General features: G+C 40.6%; 1 protein-coding gene across 1 annotated transcript in view; it reads right to left on the minus strand.

The window, feature by feature from the left end:
• The window catches only part of PLCE1 (phospholipase C epsilon 1), a 212,029-nt gene that overhangs the window by 22,858 nt on the left and 163,625 nt on the right, over positions 1-25,546 (minus strand). The window contains 7 exon segments of the mRNA XM_045507381.2: positions 3,787-4,077; positions 5,053-5,184; positions 9,218-9,335; positions 10,242-10,363; positions 14,385-14,514; positions 21,954-22,112; positions 24,942-25,058. Of these exon segments, the coding sequence (XP_045363337.2) occupies positions 3,787-4,077; positions 5,053-5,184; positions 9,218-9,335; positions 10,242-10,363; positions 14,385-14,514; positions 21,954-22,112; positions 24,942-25,058 (1,069 nt within the window).

Raw genomic sequence — 25,546 nt, forward strand, 5'->3', positions numbered from 1 at the left:
GGACCCCACCTCTCAGGCTCCCTCAAGCCCCAGTGTGGATTCACTGAGGCCAGCTGTCTTGCCTACAGTGGGAGAAAACTCTCTTCCCAGGTTACTCTGTGACAGAGGAACACAGACATGGCGAGGATGGTGCAGAGTGACACAAACTAGCTCACGCAGAGCTGGTAGTGAGGAATGGATCTACAGTACGTTACTAACAACATGACAGCAGCTCACACTCACTGCACTCTTACTACGTACCAGGCCCCATTCTAAGAACTTGTGTGTATTGCTGCCTCTGTAACCCATGAGCTAGATTCTTTTACTATTTTCATTTTTATAGATGAGGAAACTTGAGGCACAAGAAGTGAAAAAACCCAAGGCACACAGCTGATGAGAGGTGAATGTTAGGGTTCGAACCCAGACAGCCTGACCCACAGTTCCCAATCTCAACTACCAAGCCATATAATGTATGTCTCACAGGAGAGTCATGGTGCTCGATAAACAGGAGCTATTAAATTATGATTCCAATGTCAACACTCATTTGGGTTGGAAGTCTGATTTCATTAGTACTGTGTCTATCTTTGTAGCTTTTCAAGAGTACTTTTTTTCTTAACTAAAATCTCATTTGGTGATTTAATATGTAAAACAGAGCCATGTGGAACTACTCAGTTTGGAATAAAGGTGGGACCTTAAATCTAGCCTGCCTACTGTCCCCTAGGGGTGGTGCCAGGACTTCCTGGAGGGCTGCAGTTTTAAAACCTCTGTTTTAATCAAGTGAAAGAAGGTGCATAAATCTGTGAAACCCCATCACCCCCTCAGTCAACACATGAGATGGCAGATCAAGCACACCCTTACCTTTATGGGAGTCTATTCATTAAAAATCTGTTTTAAGTGGACACCATTCTCATATTCATTATCCCTATATTTGGGGGCTAAAAAAGTCATTGGAATGAGTGTGATAATCATTCAGGAAAGCATAATAAATATTAATAGAAGCTTTTCTTTTGACTGGGGCTGCCTTTTGACATATTTGTAGGTCCTGGGACATCAGGCAGGAATCATTCTGCTCCAACTGGGAAGAACTTTGAGGGGCTGTTGTCTGCATTTCAGGCTCAAGTCAGTTTCCAAACTCACGAGTTAGTTTGAGGGTAGACCTGGGATACTCCTGGTTCCAGATCAATGCAGATCTTCTCGGAGTTGATGGAACCATTAGAAATCCTGGGAAGAGATGACCCTAAGTCCATGGACACCCCTTTGGGGCATCAGGGTCCCCTGCAATTCAGGAAGTACAAGGTAGATGATCCATGGAACGTATCTGGAGGCTGGAAGAACACTGGGACGGGGTTCTTGTTATTCAGTTGGGATGTTTCATGGAAGATCAAGAACTCCCTATCTAGGAATTCTTCTCAAAAATTAAAAAACAGTGATTCCAGTGTTGACTCTTATCCTTCTGTTTGGACTTGAAATTCACAAAGAACTATGCAGAAGGGATCTGGACCAAAAATCAAGAACCACAGGTTCACAATGCAGTGGGGCTGATGGAGAAAATCTGTTTCAGCTCAGTGCAATGTGCACTTATTGAGCATCTACTGTGTGCAAAGTATCAACCAGGCTCTACCTCCAGTTTGCAGAAACGAAAACCATTTTACAGATAAACAGACTGAAACTGCATGGATCTTGGGCTTTGTCCATTGTGGGAGGTGTGTAAATCATTGCCTGCTGTACTGAATCAGGAGAGGTTATATGGCAGCACTCCCTCCTGGGCTGGAAGACTGTAGAGAAACTTGAGGATGAACCACACCTCACAGCCACCTGCCTCTCCTGAGAGGGGCAGCTGGAACATGCACTGCCGGCTCCATCTGGGAGAGGCAGAGCCTTCAGAGGGGAGTGGAAGCCAAGCTGCAGCCTCAGTGAATGCTTCTGGACTGCAGGGAGGTCTGAGGAGGGGCCATCCCCATGTCCCCTTCAGCTGTGGCTCCCTCTGCCATCAGTGGAGCCAGGGTGTCTGTACCAGCCTCAATACTTCAGGAGAAAGGACACATCCAAAGCCAAGCTCATTTCCATTTCCTTGAGAAAACCATTTTGCTGGCTATTTCAGTTCACTTAAAATATTTCGGTATCATATCAACCAAGGGCGCCAGTGGACACAGGGCTAGAGACAGGGCCAGAGATATAAACCCACAAGCCACTTGGGACAGATTGAAAAGAAATTTTTACAGCTTTGCAAATATTTCACTATTATTTCCACTTGTGAGTCCAAGTCATGCTGTTTTCATAACTTATCAAAAACACTTAATGATAGTTAATGTCTGTGGAATGCTTTCTGTGCTCCAGGCACCATGCTAAGTATGGTACTTCACCTGCATTAGCTTATTCAATTTCAACTGAAAGAAGCAAAATATAACTAGGGCAAAAAAAATATGACTGATGTTTCTAACCGTATGTCTGCAAAGTCAGCCACAAATGGGCTCCGACGGCGCCAATGCCAGGGAGCTACCTGCTCCCAGAGCTAAAGCTGTGGTTTGACCTTGGCTGCTGTGGGTGATGGGTCAGCATGGTTGGTTATAATCTGATTCACTTCACGTGAGGAAGGAGAAGGCTGCTTGACTGTTCAAAGAAGACTGTGGGTTTTGAATGAGCTTCTAGGAAACGTTCCTCATCTACTCTTTCTACATCTTCTGTAGCTCCCTCCACCTCACCAACATCTATCTACGTGGAACCAAAATGTTTTATCCTCTAAACTGGAAGTTTAAGTCATTCTGTGGCCTTGAGCAAATTAATTGCTTTGTGTCCTGCTTTGCTCATCTGAGAAACAGGGATCATAAAGGTACCCACTTCTTAGGATTGTTTCAAAGATTAAGGAAGATAATACGGAGCAAAAACTGAGCACAGTGCCTGGTACACAGTGAGCATGCGTACTAACAGGGAGCTTTTACTCTGGAGTTTTCGTCTGTGAGAAAGTCTCATGGATAGTGAAGCACCAATACTTTCTCTGTTCATGTAATTCACAGACTTGTTTCCTTTGTGTTATCTGCTCTTAGAGCACTGACCATTATTCTCCATTTCAAACTCAAAGGGATGAGAAGAAGTTAAAATGGCATTAACTTGCCAAGTGTTTGGAGAATCCTATTTTTTTAAAACGTTTTTTAAAAAATCTTTTTGTTTAAAAATTTTTTTTGTTTTTTATTTTGCATTTTTGGTTTCTATTTTTCAGTTCTTCTCTTTTCTTTACTTTCTTTCTTCCTTTTTTTTTCCCTCAAGATCCTACTTTTTAACTCCAAGAACAACAGATTAGCAACACTGCTACTAAGAGGTGTTAGGAAACCTCTATTTCAAAAGATCTTTAAAAACAAACTGGGTTAGGGTGGGTGTAGCTCAGTGGTAGAGTGCCTGCTTAGCATGGACAAGGTCCTGGGTTCAATCCCCAGTACCTCCATTAAAATAAACAAACAAACCAACCTAATTACCTTCATCCCCCCACCAAAAAAAAAAAAAAAAAAAAGGAAAAGAAAAACCAAACTGGACGCAGCCATCAAGAAGAGTCTTAAGTTTAAAAAATACTCTAAAAAGGAGGCAGGAACAGGAGACTAGTAGGCTCTTTTCTGTTGCCTTAACTCTGAAAAGTCAAGAGCACAATTCAGTATCAAATTCACTTCCGCTTCCCATTATCTCACATATGCCCTAGATGGGAATGTGGCCCCCTTGATGAAATGTTTTTTTGTGGGATTATGTCTACTGAGATCTAAGACGCCAAGGAGAGTGGTAAGGAGGCACCCCTCTGGGTGAAGCGGGCCCATTACCTACCGTCTGTCTGGTAATTGAGTGCCACGAGCTGGATCCCATGCAGCCAGAACAGGAGGGGGTTGGGGTTGGATGAGTCAATGCGGGTGGCAGCTGGGTACGTCCTCAGCAGCTGGCAGGCGGTGTGCTGGATCAGTTTCTGGGAATACCTGCGACACAGACGTTTGGCGGCATTTTCATTCAGCGAGGAGATGTGGTAACATTTGGGAGTTCTAATGATGGCGCTGAGGGATGTGGCTGGGTTGATGGAGGGAGAAGGGTCCTCCCAGGCCGGTCGCATTCCTTCACAGGAATCTAAACCCCCAAAAGATTAGCCTTAGATTAGTGCAGAAAACCTTAAATATTTTAGAAAGATCAACCGGAACAACATCCCAGTAAACAATCACATCATACATCAGAAAACATCTTAAGTGTTACTGGTGAGTTACTCCACCACCTTGAGACAAAATGATGCCTGAATGTCTTTTGCCTTGGTACCTCATCTATCCCGTGGATATTTTTGCACAAATATAAAACAACATATATACAAGGGTGTTCACCCACGCATTGTTTTTTATAGCAAAAAAAAAAAAATAAATAAAAGCAACAAAACCACCCAAAAGTTCTACCAGTGAAAAAGTGGTTAAGTAAATGACAGCATAGCCACACAGTGGAATACCACGGAGCACTAAGGAGAATAAGGTGGATATATGGACAGAGAGCTAAATGAAACGTGATAGCAAGTATAAAAGTTACACAAGTTGAGTTTGGTTATATCCCATTTGGATTATCTTTAAAAGGATCTTATTTTTCTTGAACTAAACACAATAAACTTAATAGCAGTTACCTCTGGGGAGCAGAACTGGGACATTGTGAGTGGAAAGAAATTTTAATAATACTCTGCATTGTTTGAGTTTTTTTTTTTTAACCGTGAGAATTTATTACTTTTACAATAAAAAGTAATAAGATATGAAATAGATATATCTTCTGGAGTTATAATGGTGAAGAGTGCAGTTCCAAGAGCCACCAGAAGGTTCCAAGGTGGCTCCAATTTTTACTTTTGAGGCAAACACTGTTAGAACATCTTCACTGAAATGCTAGTTTTTTAGAAAGTTAAGAGAGTAATTTCGCAATTTAAAAAATATTTATACCACACTTGGCTAATACGAACATTCATGAAAATTAAAAAAAAAAGATTTAAAAAGTTCCAGGGAAGTGCTTGGACAGTGAAATAGCGCTCTCCTCCAGCATGCAGAATCAAGCAAAGAAATTGTTAGAAGGTGACTTTACTTTTTCCAGATGTTTTATTAAATGATGCTGTCTCCCCAGGGCTCATTCTGCCCGGATTGTTGCCAAAAATGGACTTCCTGCTTTTCCTTTCTTTTCCTCTGCTAGAGCCAGATGCATTTAGAGTTGACAGGCCTGTTCCCATAAAATGAAAATAAATAAGCCAAAAACCACAAGCAAGGGAGCTCAACATTTTCCATCCCTGTTACTGTTTATTTTGAAGTCCTACTACTCCTTTGTAACCCAGTACAGAAGATCTACTAACGTTTTTAGCACTGTTAATAATAGCATTGTAGGAAATGATAGCAAAGTTCTTATCTCTGTAGGCAAATGAGACAAGACCTGCATGATTATTACAGAATGACTACAAAACTCACACCCCCACCCATCTGCTTGTGCACCAGAAAGATTTTGAAAAACTGTACGAAAAGAAAGTGCTCCAGAATCTAATCAGGCAATTTGGAGAGATGAAAGAATGGCCAGGACACACATGGCCTAGACATCACACTGTCTAGGCTCCTGCCCTTGTGAGCTTTGACTTAACATCTACCTTCTAGGTTCCTCAGTTTCCTTATCTGCAAAATGGGTACAAGGATAGGTGCTCATTCATGGGGTTAATCTGAGAATTAAATGGGAAACAGATTATGATGATAATCATGTTTCATGGCTTCTCTTTTTCACTCCTGGTCCAACCACTCCCTGGATTCTTCCTGCCTGGCACAGGGCCCAGTGCATAGCAGGAACTTCACAGATATTTGCTGAACGAGGAAATGAATGCACACCATGCAGACCTGGCTCCAGGGCAGGAGGCATGACTTAAAGGCACTGATGAAGCCAGAGTGGCCTCCAAACTGTTTCCACTGTCTATAGTTGTACCATAAGAGAGAAATTCCTTTAGCTGAAGCAGCATTCAGGAGGTCCACTTTGAGATGAAAATATACCTTCCAAGATCATCATCAGAGAAGGCAGAGTAAAGTAGTGTTTAATGTAGACTCGGGTTTAAACCCTGTTCCCTGCAGGGTGGCCTCACACAAGTTACTTAACCTCTCTTGATACTCCTTCCTCATCTCAAAAGGGTGGTGGTTAGGATGAAATGAGATAATGTCAATCTACATACTTAGCAGAGTGTCCTGTTCAGAGAAAATGCTCAGTGCACAGCAGTTGTGGGGCTTCAACATTTTTTTTTCTCTGACATACCCATAACTGCAAAGGTGCACAAACTTGGACTAGTGAGTTCTCATGCTATATCTTAAAATTTTGTGTGCATTGTGCCCTCTACACAATGATGTAACAATGGATTTTCTCCTGAGTAAAATGGAGGAGGGGCCACAGTGAAGTGCTGTGTTCATTCTGGGGTTTCTGCAAACATGTTGACATCCCCCAGGGTTGAGGGGCCCTTCTGTGAGGAGCCTGGGTATTCTCATGGGTGGGGTGAGCAAGCAAGGAACCAGGGCCGGTAATCAAGAAAGGGGAAGGAATCTGGAGAGGCCCAGAGAAGTAAGCGAAGGAGCAACAAAGAACCTTCCCCTGCCCTGCTGATTTCCAGAGAGCCAACTATTTTCTAGATAGTGCACTATGCACATTGTATACTTCTTGCTATTTTTTACAACAACCCTGCAAGTTAGGACTGTTATGCCTCTTTCATAGGTAAGGAATATGAAGCTTAGAGAAGTTATAGAATTGTCCTGGTCAAGGTCACTGAGTCATCAGTCCCTGCCACTGAAGCAGGTCCATGATCCTGGGGAGGTTACTCTACTTATGGGGAAGGTCATACCCAGGATCTTCATGATGCCTCCCTGCTCTGAAGGTTTTTTGCATATGGCTCCTTGGAAAGGACTTGGGATGGTGAAAGATGAGATGCACTGGAATTGATAACATAGTCCAAGCATAGCGGGGTAGGTATATCTCAGCGGCAAAGCAGATGCTTAGCACGCATGAGGTTCTGAGTTCAATCTCCAGTACCTCCATTAAAAAAAAATAGTGTAGCAAAATGAACATTTTATGGTAGGCATTTTCCTCCTGAACATCACAACAAATCATAATAACAGTAAATACTTAGAAGGTATTACAATTTAGTTATTTTGGGAAAGGAAATAACTTTGGGGGAAGAAAAATGTAGGAAACTTCAATTACTAAAAAAAATAAAACAAAATAAAATATAACATACCTATAAAGAATGCGGGCTACATAAACATTTTTAAAAAATAGTCCACTTGGAATTTTAAAAGTAAATCAAACAACCCCATGCTTAGCCAGTGCCTCAAGTAAGAAGCTGGACCAAATGACCTTTTGACCCTGCCACAGTTCTCTACCAGTACAGAAACTATCTCTCGTGGTGACTTCAAATATTTCTGGGAATTCGTGCACTTTGTTTACTCAGTGCTTGAGAAGAAAAGACAAAGTCAGAGGAATGGTTTGGGTGCAGTGGCAGCTGAATTTATAAAGAACAAGAGATGTCATGAGGGTGACTCTTGAATGGAGTGGTCGTCACATTTGTTCCTGTGATGAAGGACATGCAGGCTCTTCGACAGGGAAAGAATTTTACCCCATGATAAGAACAATGTCACCAGCTGTAAGTATGCTCATGTTGTACTGATGAGCTGGAAAGCCAGAATCTGTGAAACTGAACCTACATGGCTAAGTTCCTGCATTTCTTTGAAATCTTTGCTACTTATTCATTCTCATTCTCCTCAAGAGAATTTGCTAGCAGATAAACCGTAGCAGCTGCCACAGATAAAAGAGTGCTTTGTGGGAGAAAACTTAAAATTGAGAAAGTTCTAGCCATGATTTCTTTTCCCCTTCTGCTGTGTGAGAAGACCACTGTGATCTAATTTGTTAACAGCCCAATACCTCTGTCCCGTTTGCAGGACAGGGTGTGAAAACTGGTGCTTTAAGAGGAGCCTCTGGAAGCCAAGATCTGCATTTAGACTGTCTTGAAGAAAAAAATGGGGGTTGGTATTTTAACTTCCGTCTCCAGGCCACGTTGATATATGCTGCTTACCAACATTTAGATGGGCCCCCCAATTCCAGCTGCTTCCCCATACTCAGAAATCTTATAAGAGGGACTCCTTCTTAATAGGAGGAGATGAATTTTTCTCACTTCCCTATATTTATGGACTTTCTTGTTTGCGCCCCACCTCCCGCAGCCCCATTTGGGTAAGCCCATTGACAGCATACCCTAACAAAAGAGGCAGGGTAGTGCAATGATTAAGGGCAGAACTTTGGAGATAGACAAGCTTCAGAATCACAGTTCTACCACTTATGAACTGAAATGCACATTTTGGGGGGAAAGTGGTTTATCAGCATACATTTACTTGTACTTCTAGAAACAGCTTCTCCACTGAAACCTTGTCCTTGATCCTGTGGTTTGGGTGGAGGCTCACTACCCGGCTCAGGGATGGGGCATGCGACACAAGCCCTGGAAAGTCAGAGCACTGCACGCCCTTTGCCACAGTGATTGGTTCTGTGGTGGGCCAGTGAAAAACAACGAAACTGCTGCTGAAAGTTCTGAAAGAGACTGAAGCTAAATCTAGAAACACGCAGGGCTAACCTGCTGCAGCCCCCTTCCAACTACGAGGGGAAAAGTGCCAACACAGGGGAGGCAGAGTGAGGAATGGAGAGAGAGAAAGCCGTGGAGCAAGCCATACCTGAAGCCTGTAGATCCCTTCATTTTTCAAAACATGAGCCAATACATTTTCTTTTTGCTTAAGTCCATTTCTGCCACTTTGAAACAAGAGACTTAACTGATAACATTCTGAAACCCTGGGCCGATTATTTCATCTTTCTCAGACTGTTTTACTCAAAAAATGAGGATAAATCCAGACTTCATAGAATTACTTTGAAGTCAATTAAGATGATGTATGTAAAATACTTAGCACAAATTCTGGTACTTAAATGCTTAATAACTTTTAGCTATTAGATGTTATAAACATTATTATCATTGACTTTTATGAAAACACATGACATGATCTGAAAAATGAACATTTTATAGTATTTTCCTCATGAGCATCAAGAAATAATAGTAACAGCAAATATTTAGAAGTTACTGTTACAATGATTTCAGCAACACTAAAACATTTAGTTATCCTGAGAGCATTCACAATGCCCAATTAAACAAATAGCATATTTTCCACTTTTGGTAACTTTAAATGTTATAAATGATACTTACCTGGAAATTTTACTGCCTGGCAATAGATGACAAGGTCAGAAAGCTCTGGTGCAATCTGTCTGCTTTCCTTTTTATTTTGAGGAAGATAAAATTCTTCTCCCAGTTCCATGTCATAAACCTATCAAGGGAAAAATGATACCAGTTTACACAGAAGGTATATGCCACTCACCTCTGAATCCCTAAAGCTCTTTATCTGCTACTTTCTCTTGTCATCAGTGTGTTTCCCTTGCTCTGTCTTCTCCATACACATGTCCCAACACCTTCCCTAGAGAAAAACTTTCTGAGAACAAGGGCTGAGCCTAACTTGTCCTTCATCTTCCTTCAGGGCATAGTCCAGTGTCTGAAATGTAGAGGACTCAATGCATATTTATTGAATAGGTAATGGAGTATGTATTTTCTGTAGCTCAAATTTTTGGTGTTTTTTTTTTATGATTTTGTTCTCCAACAATGTCACTGCAGCTATGTCTACAGATCTGCTCACAGTTTTCCCACTGCTGGGCACCTGAGGGTCAGGTCTGGGTATCTCATTTATCTTTCGATTCAAAATGTCCTTCCTCCATTAACACTTTCCAATCATCCCCGTTTATATTCTTGGTCATCCCAAACACTTTTAAAACTTCTAGCAACTCCTTGAATGTACCAGGCTGTCCTCCTGGTCGGAATGCCCTGTTTTTGCCTGCTTTTCCAACGTCATCTTCCCCGTGCTCTGATAACACTGTGTAATCACTGCTCTTTGTATGTCTCTACCAGCACTGTTCAAATGTTCTTCTCCGTTGCTAAATCACCTCCTGTGCCACCTGAGTGCCTGACACACACAATACCTTCAGCAGGTATTGGCTGGATGAACCAATGACTAACCTCCTACAAATGGCAGATGGGGGTCCCATACCATCACCATGTGGGCTTTGGCATCTAAGGGAAAGTGAGGGGAAAGGGAAAGGATGGGGAGGGAGTGAAATCCCACCTGAAACTGACAAGAGCACCATAAGGTCCAAGTATAATTTAACAGAAACCATTCACCCACCTTTCCTTTGTTGCAAGTAGAGTTATCTGCTTTCTTTATCCTCTTGGGGATTTCTTCATTATATTCAAACTGAAGCTTGTCATTACATGATTTATTTTCAGGTCTGTCTTCTAGAATGTTGTCTGAAAATGAGTTGGCAGGCTTCAGTGGACAAGAACTAAATGCTTTACTTGGGGGCTGTGTCTACGTCATTGCAAGGATATCCAGAGACCTGTGCTTATCTGTAAGACTGATGTTCTGGCTACATGTTACCAAAATGATGGCTTGAAGTATAATTTTAAAAATTTGTTAAATAACATGTTTATTTTTTGATTGAATGGGCTCATTTACCAGTACTTTTGGTACCATATAGACATAATCTAAATGAGAAGGCTCATTTTCATACAGATGATTGGAACTGTGCAAATATATGGAAGATACCCTGTCAAGAAGCCCTCAGCACACAAGTTTGGGAAGGATTTAGTGGCTGATGCACTTCTAAATGATGCATGTGTGATTTAACCACTCTCGCTTTAAAATGAAGCTATCAGCTTTCACCTCTAGAACAGTCAAAACCAGAGGGAGAAAAGACATTGTTCTTTGTAATGCAGTTTTCACAACTATACTTAATTGGAAAGTAAAGTTTCCATAATAGTCTATCAATTTATTAAGTGACAATCTCAAGGATAGGAATCAAGACATATCTAAAAATTTCCAAAGTATGAGAGATAATCTTATCCTTTGTTCTTGTTTTGGTATTTCTATTCAAAACAATTTTAAAGGTGTTAGAGATATATCAGGATTATGTTCTTTGAAAATGAAAAACAAGGAAGCTCATTTCTCACCCATGATTTACAATTTCATCAGACCACAAATGCTTAGACCAACATATCTTTATGCCAAATCAAGGCCATGCAGGCTGCCAAGAAGTAAATGAGATCACTCATTTTATTACATTTTTATTCTCATAAGCATCACAACTTCATGCTAATCAGGTCTAAGAAACTGGAAACAGAATGCCGACATGCATGCAGTTAAAATGCCTGGTTCAAATGGCTTTACCTTCCTGACTGTTAGGAGCAGGAGAAGCAGTAAGGACATCTGCTACAGAAAAACAGAATCAGAAAGGTGATAAAAGTAAGGAAAGTTAAGACAAAAATCCAGGTAAATTAAACTAAGGTTTGAAGCAAAGCATAAACAATAACAGCTTAGATTACAAGATAAATGAAACAAGACATCTTCCATTCACTTAATATTTTGACTATGAAGAGATGCAAGGGCTGGCAATAAAAGAATGAACGTGTAAACACCGCAAACACTGTCAGTGTTATTCATGTTGCCACAGTCACATTACATCTCTTTAGTTACTGGTTGTCATAATACTCCCCCAAATGCTTTATGTCAAATGGACAGAAATTGATAAATTTGTTAATACCATGCAGTCGTTGTCAAAGAACGTCTGTAAGAAGTGGCAAATTCAAATGTGTACTCTTGTGCACATTCAAAGCTAGTAAGGTAAGCAAGGCTGGGGAAAATTAACTGATATTTATTTAATAAAATTTAATTATTCATTAAGAACTTATTGGCCAAAAGGTAAAGTAGCAGTTCCTGAAACACTTGACCCTCACTTGTAACTTCCTTCAGATTTTCTGGAAGTAATTTTGTGGCTAGGAATCCTCACATTTTTGTAGCCATCTTTATCACATTTTATATAAAAGAGGTTTTGGACTAATTTGCTCATTTTATGTATGTGAAGATTGAGGGCAGGAGCTGTCAGAGAGTTAAACTGAGCCACCAAACCTCAGAGATGGGTTTTTGGCCTGAGATGCCTGTAAGGGGCTCAGAAGGCCCATGAAAACTCCTGCAATTTTATGTAGAAACTTGAGAGCGTGTTTATTTTTCCGAGGCAACTGGTAAGAGCTTCCATCTCATCCTCAAAGGGATCCATTGTTACAAGAAGCTTGGAAACCTCTGAGGTCCTGCTAAGAAGCTGGGAATGGTCCTACCCAGAGCAAGCAGACTTCTGTTTCCCTCTCATCTCAGCTGGAGAAAGAGAGATGTTAGAGGGCGGCTGAGATGAGTGAGGCACCACAAACTGTGACCGAAAGTGCAAGACCGGCAGGGCATCTAACAGTGGCAGAAGGAGGCCTTAACAGGACAAGCCTAAACAAGTCACAGCATCACTACAAGACCTGTTTAGGCATCAGCCAGGCAGAGGAATCTTTCAATGAAATGGGAAATAATCATGTGGCGGCATGGACTTAACTGTCATAGGTCACAGATGTCAGGGCTGGAAGGAGGGAGAACATCAGCCAACCTGTAATGGGACCTTCTCATTACACATCTGGGGGACCCAAAGCTTAGAGCGGTGAGAAGACACTGACCCAAGGTCTCACAGCCTATTGGAGAAGAGCCTGCTGGGGACCTTCTGTGTACAGCCTACCGCAGCACATGAGTGTTTTAAAAGAGCATGACGCTATCACAGAAATTCAGTGGGGTAGGGTTTAAATTTTATCTTCCTAACTGAAAATAAATCATAAAGCTCCTTCCCCTACCTGTTCATTTTGTTATTTGAATACCAAAATTTCCTCTCATAATAGTAATAATAGAAAAGCCTTTTCCTTTCCTGTATTCAAAAGCACAGAAAAAGCACAGAAGGAATTTATGATAGAGAGTGAATTTCTCTTCCAGTGCACTAACTTCTTACAGAGGCAAATGACATCTGGATTTGGTTGATTTCTTTTTTTTTTTTGAAATTTAATCAAAATTTTTTACTTATATGTATTTTTTAAAGTATAATAAGTTGTTTATCTATTTTATATTGGTTGATTTCTTAAATGTGGTTTTCATTTCTTATTGAATGAATTTGTTCTTCTATGAAACAACATCACCATGACTGTAGTATAGACCAATAGGGAAGAATTAGTCAATACAAAAAGAGTCATATTCCCATAACTTCAAAGGAATAAGATTCAAAAAATTATTTTGACTTCTTTGATTTTCTCCCTTTTTCTACCTCTCCATTAGAGAATATGACTCTCATGTTATCTGATGGGATTTCAGGTCAGGTACATTGGCTTTTAGGTAATTATATGAAGCAATCAGTTGTTACTAAGGACAAATATTAAATGGACAGAGGCTAGTATTGTATTTTGGGGCAGAAAGAGACTAGACTGCAACTGCTGGTCACGACGGAGGCTCCTGGGACCAGACATGACCAGAAGACAATCATGCTGCGTGAGAAGCAGGTATTTGGGGGAGGGTGGCTTGGCTGTCTTAATGCCAGTGGTAAATGGCTGCTGGTCTGGGCGTATCTGCATATTAACGAAACAATATCCTACAAAGAAGTAACATATTTTATATTTGTAATGTTTAAGTAAAGAGGAACTTTGGCATTTTTTTCATTACTACCTTGTCTTTCAGAAGTTGCCAAAATGAAACAGTCTATCATCAGCAGTGGTACCCCAGAAAACATTTTGCAATCTCCAGGATATGACACTAACTTAGTGCAAATGAAACACACCTGAAACCTAATTCTCTCGTAAGAAGAATCCTCCGCCTGTAATACATAGGTAACATCATTCATGTAACTTCTTTGTATTGCACCATTAGCCATCAGTCGTGTTGTTTTATCTTTTTTGGTAAGGCCAGAGGAAATGTCTGGTTGGCTTAGCAATCCGAGAACCAGGGAAAGAGGGGGTGGAAGGGAAATGATGCCTCTTTTCTATGCTCTTAGAAAGCAGGAGTGAAAGCAGTGAAAGGGAGGAGCAGAGAGCATGGGACTACGATGCTGCCCCCTGCAGGTGGTGCAGGGGAGAGAAAAGATTCAGCCACCGTCTTCGGTTCCCACCAAGAGCATCAGCCACGCCAAAGCACTGAAGGGTGAGAACAGGGTCTCTCTACTGTAATACCATCTCTTCCTTTAGAAACCAATTTAGGAACAACCCCTGTTGCTTTCCACACCCTCCTCTTCTCTCCTGGAGTGGTGGCTATCATGGCTGACAGAATCCCTTTCCTTGCTTGTTCCTCCTTGCTAAGTGGCTAAGTGATCTGTACTGTTGGTCTACGGAGTGCCAGACTTTTTTTGGAAAACAAAAGATACCCAAAAAACCCAAGAGAAAATCATCCAGGCACTTTCCTATATGCAGCACAGGGTTCTCTTACCATCAGAGAGGGATTCATAGTCATAATCATATTCGTCTTCCTCATCTTCCTCCTCTTCGTTATTAGGAGGTGGGGGGTTGGCACTGCCACCATTATATGCCTGAGCTTGCATGGATGCCAGCTGATGAGCCTGTAAGATGTCAATCATTAAAGACTGCAGATGCTCAGCTACTAAACTTTCATTTACAGTTTTCAAAATGACCACCTAATGCTTACCACAGTCATAAAAAGTGGCTTAACCTATTTTGATTCATTTGGGCATACTCAAAACTCTAGATTCACTTAAAGTACAACATCAATACTTAGGCGAATGTTAACATCCCTGGAGGAGGAACCCAGGAGCTTTCAGGAAATGATCACAAGGAATCCGCGTGGGGTGCCCAGCCACCCAGGATCCCCGGGCAAACCCTCCAGAAGAAACTCGGGTGCTTCAGAGAACCACCATCAATTCCAGTGATGAAGTAGATTAGCCAACCATTTCGGAAAAACAAATCTCAGCTAAGAAACTTCTTTTTTCTCTCTTTCTTAAAACAGTATCTAAAGGCCTTTGACCTTGAGAAACATGTTAGAATCCCTATGGATGAGACGAAAAGAATAGTTGATTCAAATAAAGTTTCTTTCAACAGACTTTCTTTCAACTGAACCGTCAGTCAGATCAACAAAATAGGTCTGGAAACTTCTGGAAACTACCAGGGATGTCATGTGCCTCTATTTTTGACCAGAATTAGTGTGAGGGAGTATCTCAGAAGACAAGAATAAATATAAATCTAGGGACCTAGCATAAGGAAATAATCCAAAATATAGGAAAACTTCCTTGTGTGAATTTAAAAAAAGGAAACAACCTGAAAGTCCAACAACAGAGGAACAGAGTCAGTAAACTACAGTGTATCTGCTTGAGATTGAGACTTGAAAAAATAATTGTGATATATATTTATTGAACAAAGGATACAGAATTTTGTGTGCATATATTTATATATACAATATTTATACACATAAGTATATACATACATACATGTATCTACAAATATATATAATTCTAAATCCTTTGTTCAAAAATGATTTCTCTATCTATAATTATTATAATTATATAAAATGACATACATAAAAGGCTAGACACCTTAGGCAGTCTGGTGAGGTAAGATCCCTTCTCAGAATGATATTTTAAAGGCATAAGTTAAAATACATAAGATTATAAAGGAAAAAAAAATGCTGAATACAGTTACCAGATGTTAAAAAAAATTTGTTCTATAGGAATACAAGTTTTCTTATTAACACAGTAAAAAAATATGTAATAGTAGTTCAAGTAATATTTTTGAGCATAAATAATTCCTGGAGAGAGCAATAACTGTGATACAGTATGAAAAATCTGCAATTTCTACTGGTGACAAAGACAGATACTGCCAACTCTACTATGTTTTTTTCCCTACGTTTATAATCAGAGGAAATGCTTAATTAGAGGTAGAGGTTAGTGAAAATAAAGATGTAATCTTTTCTCATGAACCCCTGGATTCTATCTGTGGATATTACTAAGATTAAGTAAGAATCCCTGTAATACAGGTTGTGTTGGCCTTGGAATTATGTGTGTTTTAAAATAATTCTTCCCTAAGCTTCCTGAAATGTGGCTCTATTACCCTTATAATAAAAATGTATACATAAGGAAGATTCAATTTAGGCTATGTCTCTATCCAGATAAATATTTTACAATGCAGTTCAATCCAGATAACTGAACATTGTCTAGGCTCAAAATTTTTATGGAACACGAGCTCCACGAGGGTTAATAGGTGTTACGTAAAAAGTGACAGTTACGGTAACCACAATACACAATGGAAGTTTAAAAACAGCAGCTTACTCAAACTGAAACACACTCCTACTACAGAGTTTTACAGAACCTTCATTTAATAAGCTAAAGGGCACTGTGATTCTTCAAAGATCTCCTGTGTAGCATTTCCCACGCTATTTAACTGAGCAATTTAGTTTTCTTTTTTCAGAGTGTCTCATAGGATTAGCGTTCTTCCAAACTTTGGGAAATCTGCTCTAAGCACAAGCGAGCCACAAAAGCATGTCCACCCGTCCTAGGTAAGTGAAGGGCCTTCACACAGTCAACACACAAGGTGGAGCCGAGTCCTGGGAATGATGATGCCAGGAGCCTGGCTGGCCCCCTGGCAGAAGGTTGCTGAGAACCAGCAACAGGGGTGCTGCCATCCAAAGACCCACTGCCAGCAAATGTCACAAAGTGAGCACCAAGGTCCCTTGACACTCAGGTATTTCCACCAGTGCAGGAAGTATGGGACAGGCGGCCAAGAGACAGCCAAGAGCTGCCTTCCTTGTCCTTTCCAATATCCTACTAATTTTTGAGGCAGAAGAACAGGACCGCAGCCCTTGAATAAAAGCAATTCAGACAGAGGTCAGGGGGTCAGAGTGAGGGGTCAGATGAGGAGACAGGCTCAGATGGGTCTAATCTAAGCAGGAGCCATGTCTTTCTTGCTCTGTTCCTCTGGCCCCAGCACAATGCCTGTCACCGACTGTGAGCTGTTTGAGTGGAGCAGGTTGGAACACTGGAGATCTGGCGGTGGGTAGTGAGGGATCCTCAGCAAGAGCCTTAGCACAGGCCTGAGACAGACAGAGTGCTTCAGAAATCCTGCTCTGCATCAGTCCATCCTTGCTGAGGGTGAGTTCCTCACCCAGAAGGGACCCAGGCCTTCTAAGTTAGGGGTGGGTCTGAGCACACTGGAGCGCTGGGCATGCATTCACCCCGCCCCGTGTGAACTCAGATCACCAGGTCCAGACCCACACCTGCCAGGCAACTAAAAGGCCTTGCAGATATGACCATCCATACTCCCTGGGAAATCATGGGGGTTTGGAAGCCATCTTAAAAAACAGAAAATAGGATTACATTGTCCCATTTTTCCAAAAGATGGAAGAGGTAAGTTGTGGAAATCATAAGGCAGGAAGTGTCAAGGTGATACCTGACAAAATTCCAGAATGGATTATTTGGTTGTGAGAACACAGAAAATAGAGGGGATTAGCAAGAATTAGCATAGGATTACTAAGAACAACTCTCCCACACAGTAACCTCTTCAGACTTTTTGGATAAGGTAACTCATTTTGCAGGAAATAACAGATAAGCAGTGTTTCCAAAATTTCACGATGATAAGAAGTATTTTTAAATCAACAGATTACCAGGCCTCCCTTATGGAAATTCTGATTTAGTTGGGCAGATTTGGGACCTAAGAATCTATGTCTTTAAAAGTACCCCAGTGATTCTTCCCACCCCCCCACCCCCAATGGAGGCAGTGGGGATTGAACCCAAGACCTCGCACTCGGGAGCCAAGCATGTGCTCTACCACTTGAGACTTGAGCTATACTCCTCACCCTCTAAAAGGGCCCCAGGAATTTTTATCAATGTATTTGGATTTGTGTATTGCCTTTGAAAAGGTCTTTCCTGAAGACCTGAATCTGAATCCTGACTCTGCCACTATGAGCTGTGTGGCTTGGAGAAAGTCTCATGAATGGCTAAGCCTCAGTTTTATAGTCTATCAAGAAAAAGGTTGAAGCAAACTCTGCAGAAATGTAAGCTTCAGAGAAGAGAGCACCACACAGGAGTGATAATCACTTAAACTCCAGGGAGGTTCTGCAAGAAGGACCACAGGGCTCTCCACTTGGCTGTCTGACTCAAGGGCAACTTGGGTGAAGGCACAGTTTGGAAAACTGCTAATAAATACAATGGATGACAGGTGTCAAAATCCACAAAGAACCTTGTATGCTGTAATAATATACCCAAACCAAGAATAGCACATTTGATAGAGATAAATGTGAGGCTCTGGCTACATTAAAGATTAAAATTAATTGTAAACCTGGAAAAAAACGTGGAGACTAGGCACAAGTTGAGTCCTATGAAAATAACTGAACTTTCTGTTTTCCACAAACTCAACATGAGCCTAGTGTGTGTTAAAGAATTTAAATAGCAAGAATAGTCCTTGCTTGTATCAACTAAGGTGTGAAGTTCAAATTAAGAGAAGTGATGGTTTCACTGTCCTCATGTTATCAGACCCTTAGCACTGACTTATTTCTGGAAATGATATTTGAAGATGGACAAAAATCAAGCATATCTACAAGTTTAAGAGTATTGAAAATATTCTTAATGGAAGTGAAGAGTCCTAGCAGCCACAGCCTGAGAGGCACAGTTTATACAACAGGAATGTTTAGCTTGGCACAGAGAAAAGCTGATGGGGAGACACATGCTAGCTTTCTAGATATGCAATTAGTCTGTGCAGCTGCAGAGGGAAGTAGTGCCAAAGAGTAGGAGGAACAGGAAGGGCTCAACAGAAAGAAGACTTTTTTGCAACAACATGATCCATTCATTAGTGGAACGGAGGCCGCGTAAGCAACTGCAAATGACCGTGCAAAGAACGGGAAAGGCGGCAGCTACAAGAGCGTTTGGATATGTCTTGAAGATCATAGAGCAGAGGTACACACCGGGCAAAACTGGATCTGCTTGGCACCGAGGAGTGGGTGGTCACTGCTGGATAAAGCAAACAGCATGGAGGAAAAGTCGTGCTGAAGAAAAAGCACCTTATGTTGGGTAGTCAGTTGCTGTGGCAGAATTTGAGGAGAGCCAGGCATAAGAGCATACCTGCTAATATTTCAGTCAAATCACTTCCTAACAAAGCCCACCTGCATAGGTCTAGTGGCTTTTGGAACCCAAGTAAATGCCAGGCTTTTGGGGAGCAGCTTTGGGAGTGCAGATCTGGATGGAGGTAGACCCAATAGAGGACTCAAACTGGTGGCACTCAGGGCTGACTTCTCTGCCAAACCAGACTTGTTTGGCTGATGCAGTGTCTTAAAATTTTTTAATTAGAGCTATTCATTTATGAGGGCATGCACATCCTCTCCCGTCCTTACCATCTCCAATTGTCATATGTCTAGCTGGCTCTTACCTATTTATATTTCCTGCTTGGCCCCTGAAGGTGGCTGATTTGGCAACTCCTGGCCTAGAGCTGTGTGTGATCTTCAGATTGGGCAATGGGTACCCCCAGGGTACACAGAGACTTCTAAAAACATGCAGGTTCAGATCTTTTTAAAGAAACAAATTCTAGATTCAAGATTTTCAACAACTATGTATACTCTTTTAAAAATAGGCCTGCCTGAGAACAAGCTTGTGGTTGGCTAGAATTCTCTTCAAAATTGCTCTTCTCCTACTTTACAAAAGAAAAGCATAATTCTCACTTATCAATAAATAATCTTACTATGATACATGACATGAGGTCAAGAACTACCCAAGGCCGCAGAAGGACATCTGAGCTCCTGAGACAGTCTTGAGAAACTAAAGAAGGGAGCATCTTATTTCATCCAAGCAGTAAACATGTTCAAGGTTCCGTGACTTTGTCTATCTCTCTCTTTCTATCTGTAATTTATCTATCTACCTATCTTTCCTTCCTTCCCTTCCTTCTGTCTGTCCATCTATCCATCTATCTTAGAATTAAAATTCAAAAGTGAGACAGTCATCATAGGTGTGATAATAGTGTTTATTTGAATTAAACAAATAAAGTCAGACTTTTTCTGACCAAACATTAAGTCTAGCTGACTCGGCTGATTATTTGATAATGAGAATGATTTTTGCATATTATATTTTTATATAATTTATGTTATCTACTGTATATTTATACATAATAGATATTATCTTTGAAAAGATATTTTGTGTAACTATTTAAACGTGATAAAAATTTTAGTATCATCTTAAAAATGTATGAAAGGGAAAAATGTTTGCGAGAGGTATACAGTTTTTCAAAATTCTTTTAAAAGATGCCTTGAGCAAAAAAAGTTTGCTGATTATAGGTCTAGAGGACCTACGATAGTGTTGAGCAGCTCCTGTTAGGGCAAACCTGTTTGGTAGTGATCTGCTGGGCTGGATTGGTTTGGGGCCCTTTCTGTAAATATCTGCTTTTCTGCCCAAAAGGGTGAGTCTAAGGAGGATGGAGCCTCTGGCTTCACTCCCTTTCCCCACCCTGAGGGCACCTGAAGCAATCTGGACTTCCCCTGAGTCACTGAGGTTAGCAGGTGATATAACAAAAGCCCCTAACTCAGCCTGCACTTTGGGCCACCTGGAATTCTGCTGTTGTGTGAGCTGGACAATCTGGGAGCTCCCAGTACTTATTAGGATAGTCGATGACAGGATGCTCCAGAGGGCCCCTCAAAGAAACAGTAATGTTCTAGAATGGCAAAAAGCACTGGAAATAGAACCTAAGAAATGGTATAATGAAATGCTTACAGAGTAGTCTGTAATTCTGATAGGGGTCCTATGCTTCATCTTGGGAGAGATTTTATGAGATTTTATTGTCAGAAGGGTCCTTCGAGGCCAGTTACCATAACATTCCTATTCTAACATTCCATGAAGACATGGAGGCCCAGAAAGGTTGATCAGCCCATGATCCCATGGCTTGTTTGTGACAGAGTCAGTGGTTAGAACCTGGTATCCTGACTCCCCACCTAATGCTCTTTCTCCAGTTATATATAATTTGGCTTTAAACTCAGGTCCTACCTGTGAGTTCTATAAATTAGAGTTTTTAGAAGATTTGATGATTATTCCAAACAGGCTATTCAGCTAGGTTAACCTGGACATTTGACTCAATTCGACTTTACATTTTTTCATCAATGACTTAGGACAAAGGTTCCAAACTTTTTGGGCTCAAAGAAAGAATCCTTCTGCTGAATTCTATGTACTCTGGAAACCACTTCAAGTAGGACTGGTATAGGGCCTGGAGGCTTGGAGGTGCTGCTCAGAGAGAAATTAAAAGCTGTAGGCTGTGATCTGGTTTCATCTCTGGACTGCCCGTGCTGCTGGAGTTGCACTATCTACTCCTGTTGGGGGTTGAGGTTCATGCAGCAACTTTTGGTTGCTGAAAGTTTCAGAAGTGTATTTCAGGGCCAACAGTGCCCTCCTAAATAGGATAAACAGTTTTGGCAGCTTGTCACTCTGTGGCATATGGACTCAGTGGTCCTGGACCTGAACTTTTTCCACAGACTCTTGGTCTGAGGACCTTCCTATACAGGCAAGTTTGTGGTGCTTGGGGTTTGGATCTCTGTGGGTAAGGCACGTAGAGAAGCGCCTTGGGGTCCACATGCCATAGTGGTACGCTGTGCCAGCTTCCATGCTGGGACCACAGGGCTGCTACTGTTGGGGTTCTGTTACTGACCTCAGGAGTCACAACCCCAAGGCCAAGTGCTCTTCCTACAGGGGGCTCTTCTTAAAGGGGACTATAGCCACCACTGTGGGATTGACAGCCATGAAGCCCAGTTCCAGAGACAAGAATAACACATTATCCTGCTCAGAATAAATTAAATAGTGAGGTACATTTTACATCAGTTCGTCAAAATAAAATTCTAAGAGAGTGGGAAGAGAGTATTTATCAGCCTATTAACTGCAAGGCCAAAAATCAAATATATCATTCAAGTAAACTCAATCTTTAAAAACTGGTCACCCAGCCAGTCATCTGAAAGGTTAGAATGACATTAATTTCTTTGTTCTAGGTATACAGCATTCCCATAACTTCTTCAAAAAGAGGAGAGTACCTTTTGCTTTAAGATATCCACTGGTGTCTGATGGGCTTTTAACTTCTTATTTTTAAGAAGCACTTTCCTCCTGAGTTGGTCAGGTGAGGGAAGCATTGGATCATCTGAGAAATCGCTCTCAAATAAGAATTTAGCCACCAGTTTTTCTCCAAACACAGTCTAAAAACAATAAAGGAAAACACATCATCAACGCCTCAATACTTGAATTACTCAGCTAGCTATTTCAGCCCAGTTGAATTGTTCAAAAAATCCTAAGAAGAGGAACTAGGAAAGTATCTGTACGTATCTGTGTGTCCCCGCCCCGCACCCCTGCATAGCTTCTTACTAGAAAGAAGGGAGGTGGTCAGAAGGAGAGGAGGAGGGGTCCAGGCCACTCTCCAAGGGGGCTTAGCTCTAATTATTTAGCAAAATACTCTGTGGTCTGATGCACTAAGGGAAAAAAATGAGATTCAGTTAAGCGGCTGTGGTTTGTATGTAGCATATAGTCCGTTCCAGATGTGGGTAAGAAGTCACAGGGATACAAACCTTGAAGTCAGTAGGAAGTGGGGACAAAAATGAAAGATAACAGGGAGAACCTGCCACCTTGTAGTATAAATAACTCTAGACACCATTCTCATAAAGGTTTCCTGAACATCAGTCTCCAAAGAGGAATGTGTGTCCCTCAGGGAGGTGGGTGGTGCAGGACGTCACAGGATGACCCACTGGGGTGAGGGTAGAAAATACGGCAGTTTCTACTTCCAGTTATTATTTATTTTACTTTACTTTTTTACTATTTTCTTAAATCTTTTTTCTTTTCTTTATTTTTGGTGGTGGGGGAAGGTAATTACGTTATTGATTGACTGAGTGATTTAAAAAGAGGTACTAGGGATTGAACCCAGGACCTCGTGCATGCTAAGCATGCATTCCACCACTGAGCTATACCCTCCCCCTCCTTCTAGTTATGTTTTAATGAAAAAATAACACAAATAGAAGATTAGTACTTAACGTTCAGATTGAAAATGGCGTCCTTGGTGTATCAGGTGCTGCTCATGAAGCCCCTGGAGACAAGGGGGACTCTCCTGATGCAGAGGGACCAATGGTGAGTCCCTCTCATCTTTGCTACCATCTTATTGAGGTGGTTGCAGTTTGGGTGCCCTGGGATGTCACCATTGGGGCTAATTTCAGAAAAAGACTTTTCTTTAAAATATTTTATAATGAGATGAAAAGTGATCATGAAAATCTTTTGCAGCATATAGAAGTTCACACTTTATATAATGAAAAGGTGGTTAAGGGAGTATTTCTAAGTTATGCAATTTTCTTAAGAAAGAATCCTAAAATTTCTGACTTTTTCTGTGTTTATTGTGGGTGGTTATACTTCATTGTTATCAAAAGATAATGATAAAAATCACTGTTAATCTATTCCTATATGATAAGGTAATGTTTTAACACTGAGAAAGTAATTGGTTTTCAGACAAAATTTGAGTTCTGGAAGGAGTAAAGACAGATAATCTAAAAATATTTCTATTGTAATGTGATTTTGTTGTAGGAAAGAATATGTGTTAACATAAAAACTCTCATATATGCACACTGAAGCAACTTGGAAGCAGATTTTCTAATGGTTAAAAAATCTTCTAAATTAATGGTTTCAGTAGAATTTGAGCTCATCTGTTAAAAATATAAAAGGTAACATCTTTTCAATAAGTTTCTTAGAAAAACTGATACCAAGAAACATACAAATAATCTAGCCAAATTTCAATAAAAACCTTTGCCTCGTTAATGGAATTGAGAAATAAGTACCATGACTTGGCAAATGCAGTTAATGGATACATGCATCTTCATCAGCTACTACAGCTGTTAAAAGCAAATTAAAAAAATTTTTTATTTTATTGAGTTATAGTCAGTTTACAATGTTGTGTCAATTTCCAGTGTAGAGCACAATTTTTCAGTTATACATGAACATACATATATTTAAAAGCAAATATTGAAACAATAAAATGAACTTAAAATCAGACATCCAAGTCAACGGTCACAAAAATTTCAAAAACAATGAAGTATGTTCAGTCACATTACTCCCACTAAAAATTTAGATAATAAGTAAGTAGTAAATTCAGTTAAATTTTTTATAACAGCAAAAAAGGTTTTTGTATCATTAATAAATAATAGTATTTGAAAGTTATTCTTTGCTTCATCCTTTCCACGTTAACTCTCATTTATATTCTATTTTTGCATATCTCAGTTAATGCATAAAACATGTTATGTAGGATATGTATATAATTTATAACTAAGTCAATATACACACAGTAGGAATACATACTATATTTTACTGATAAGGATATACAATCAAAACAGTTTAGAGATCATTATTCTAAATGACGGCAAAGAAAAGACAGTATGAAAGGCTAACCAGTATTGCTGGCATTAGTATTTGGGGACATTACACTCTGGTCATGCCCCTTTCTCCCACTGAGAGCCGTATTTCCATAAATGCCTCTACCAGTGGGGGAAGAAGAAAGTATAATGGAATGTTTCCCCTTAACACTGTCTGCATTATAGTTCCCTTGTATAAGGAAGGGCCGAGTATTAACAGCAACTGTTCTGGCCAGTCTGACCTTTTTGCCAACCTGGATCCCCATATCTGTAGTTGGGCCACAAGAACACTTGACTTATTTGCTCTGAGATATTTTCAGCTTTTCCACATACAACTGACAGGTGACATCCTGGCATCCCTGATTTGTGGTACCAGAAGTGTGGGAGTTGGACCTTTTTTATCTCCTAAGGCTTTCTAGAAATGGTCAGCAGATCATAGAACAGTGCTTCTATCACTCCAGCTGAAAAGACAGACCATTCAAGGGAGAGCCCAAGCTCCCAGAGCATCCCCATTTCTCACCTGAGGGACCCTAATTGTACATGCCCTCACAGCTGTGGTGTGGTCCATGGTGCCCCAAATTAAACTCAACAGTCACAAGACAAAGGCCAAGAGACCATTCTGTCACTCAGTTAGTTCCTTACCTTAAAAATTTCTGCCATTTTCCGTTGCTGAGGCAATGAACAGTGGTTCTCAATTGATATGATGATGGGCAGGTCAGAGGTGATGAAGGCACTGCGATCAATGGCTTCAACCACTTCCTGTGAGAGCCAAAGAGCTCATTAGAGTTCAGATATTCGCCCAGGGTGTCAGAAGGCAAGGTACTTAGAGCCACAGAAAGCATCTAAATTGTTGTATGCAGAAGACTCTGGCCAAAGTGCGTTTCATTTTTTCAAATGTATTTTCAAATTAAGCAAAACGGTAGGCTATTTTTTACAAAGACATTAAACTATTCATATTGAGTACTGTTCACATACTACAAAGAACAGATATCAGCATCCTAAACTTAACAAATCAACATATACAGTGAGTATATTGTAGGTAAAATTTAATTGTTGTAAAATGTAGGTTGCAGCATCAAAAATAATGAGGCATAAGATACTCTTCTGCTTTCAAGAAGTTTATAGTCAAATCTACCTGGGGCTATAGCGATAGAGGCCTTCCTCAAAAAAGAAGAACAATTTCAAACAAACAATCTAACCCACCAGCTAAAAGAATTAGAAAAAGAAGAGCAAAAAACCCCAAAAGG

The sequence above is a fragment of the Camelus bactrianus genome, chromosome 11 (genome assembly GCF_048773025.1).
Source record: "Camelus bactrianus isolate YW-2024 breed Bactrian camel chromosome 11, ASM4877302v1, whole genome shotgun sequence".
NCBI classification, from domain to species: Eukaryota; Metazoa; Chordata; class Mammalia; order Artiodactyla; family Camelidae; genus Camelus; species Camelus bactrianus.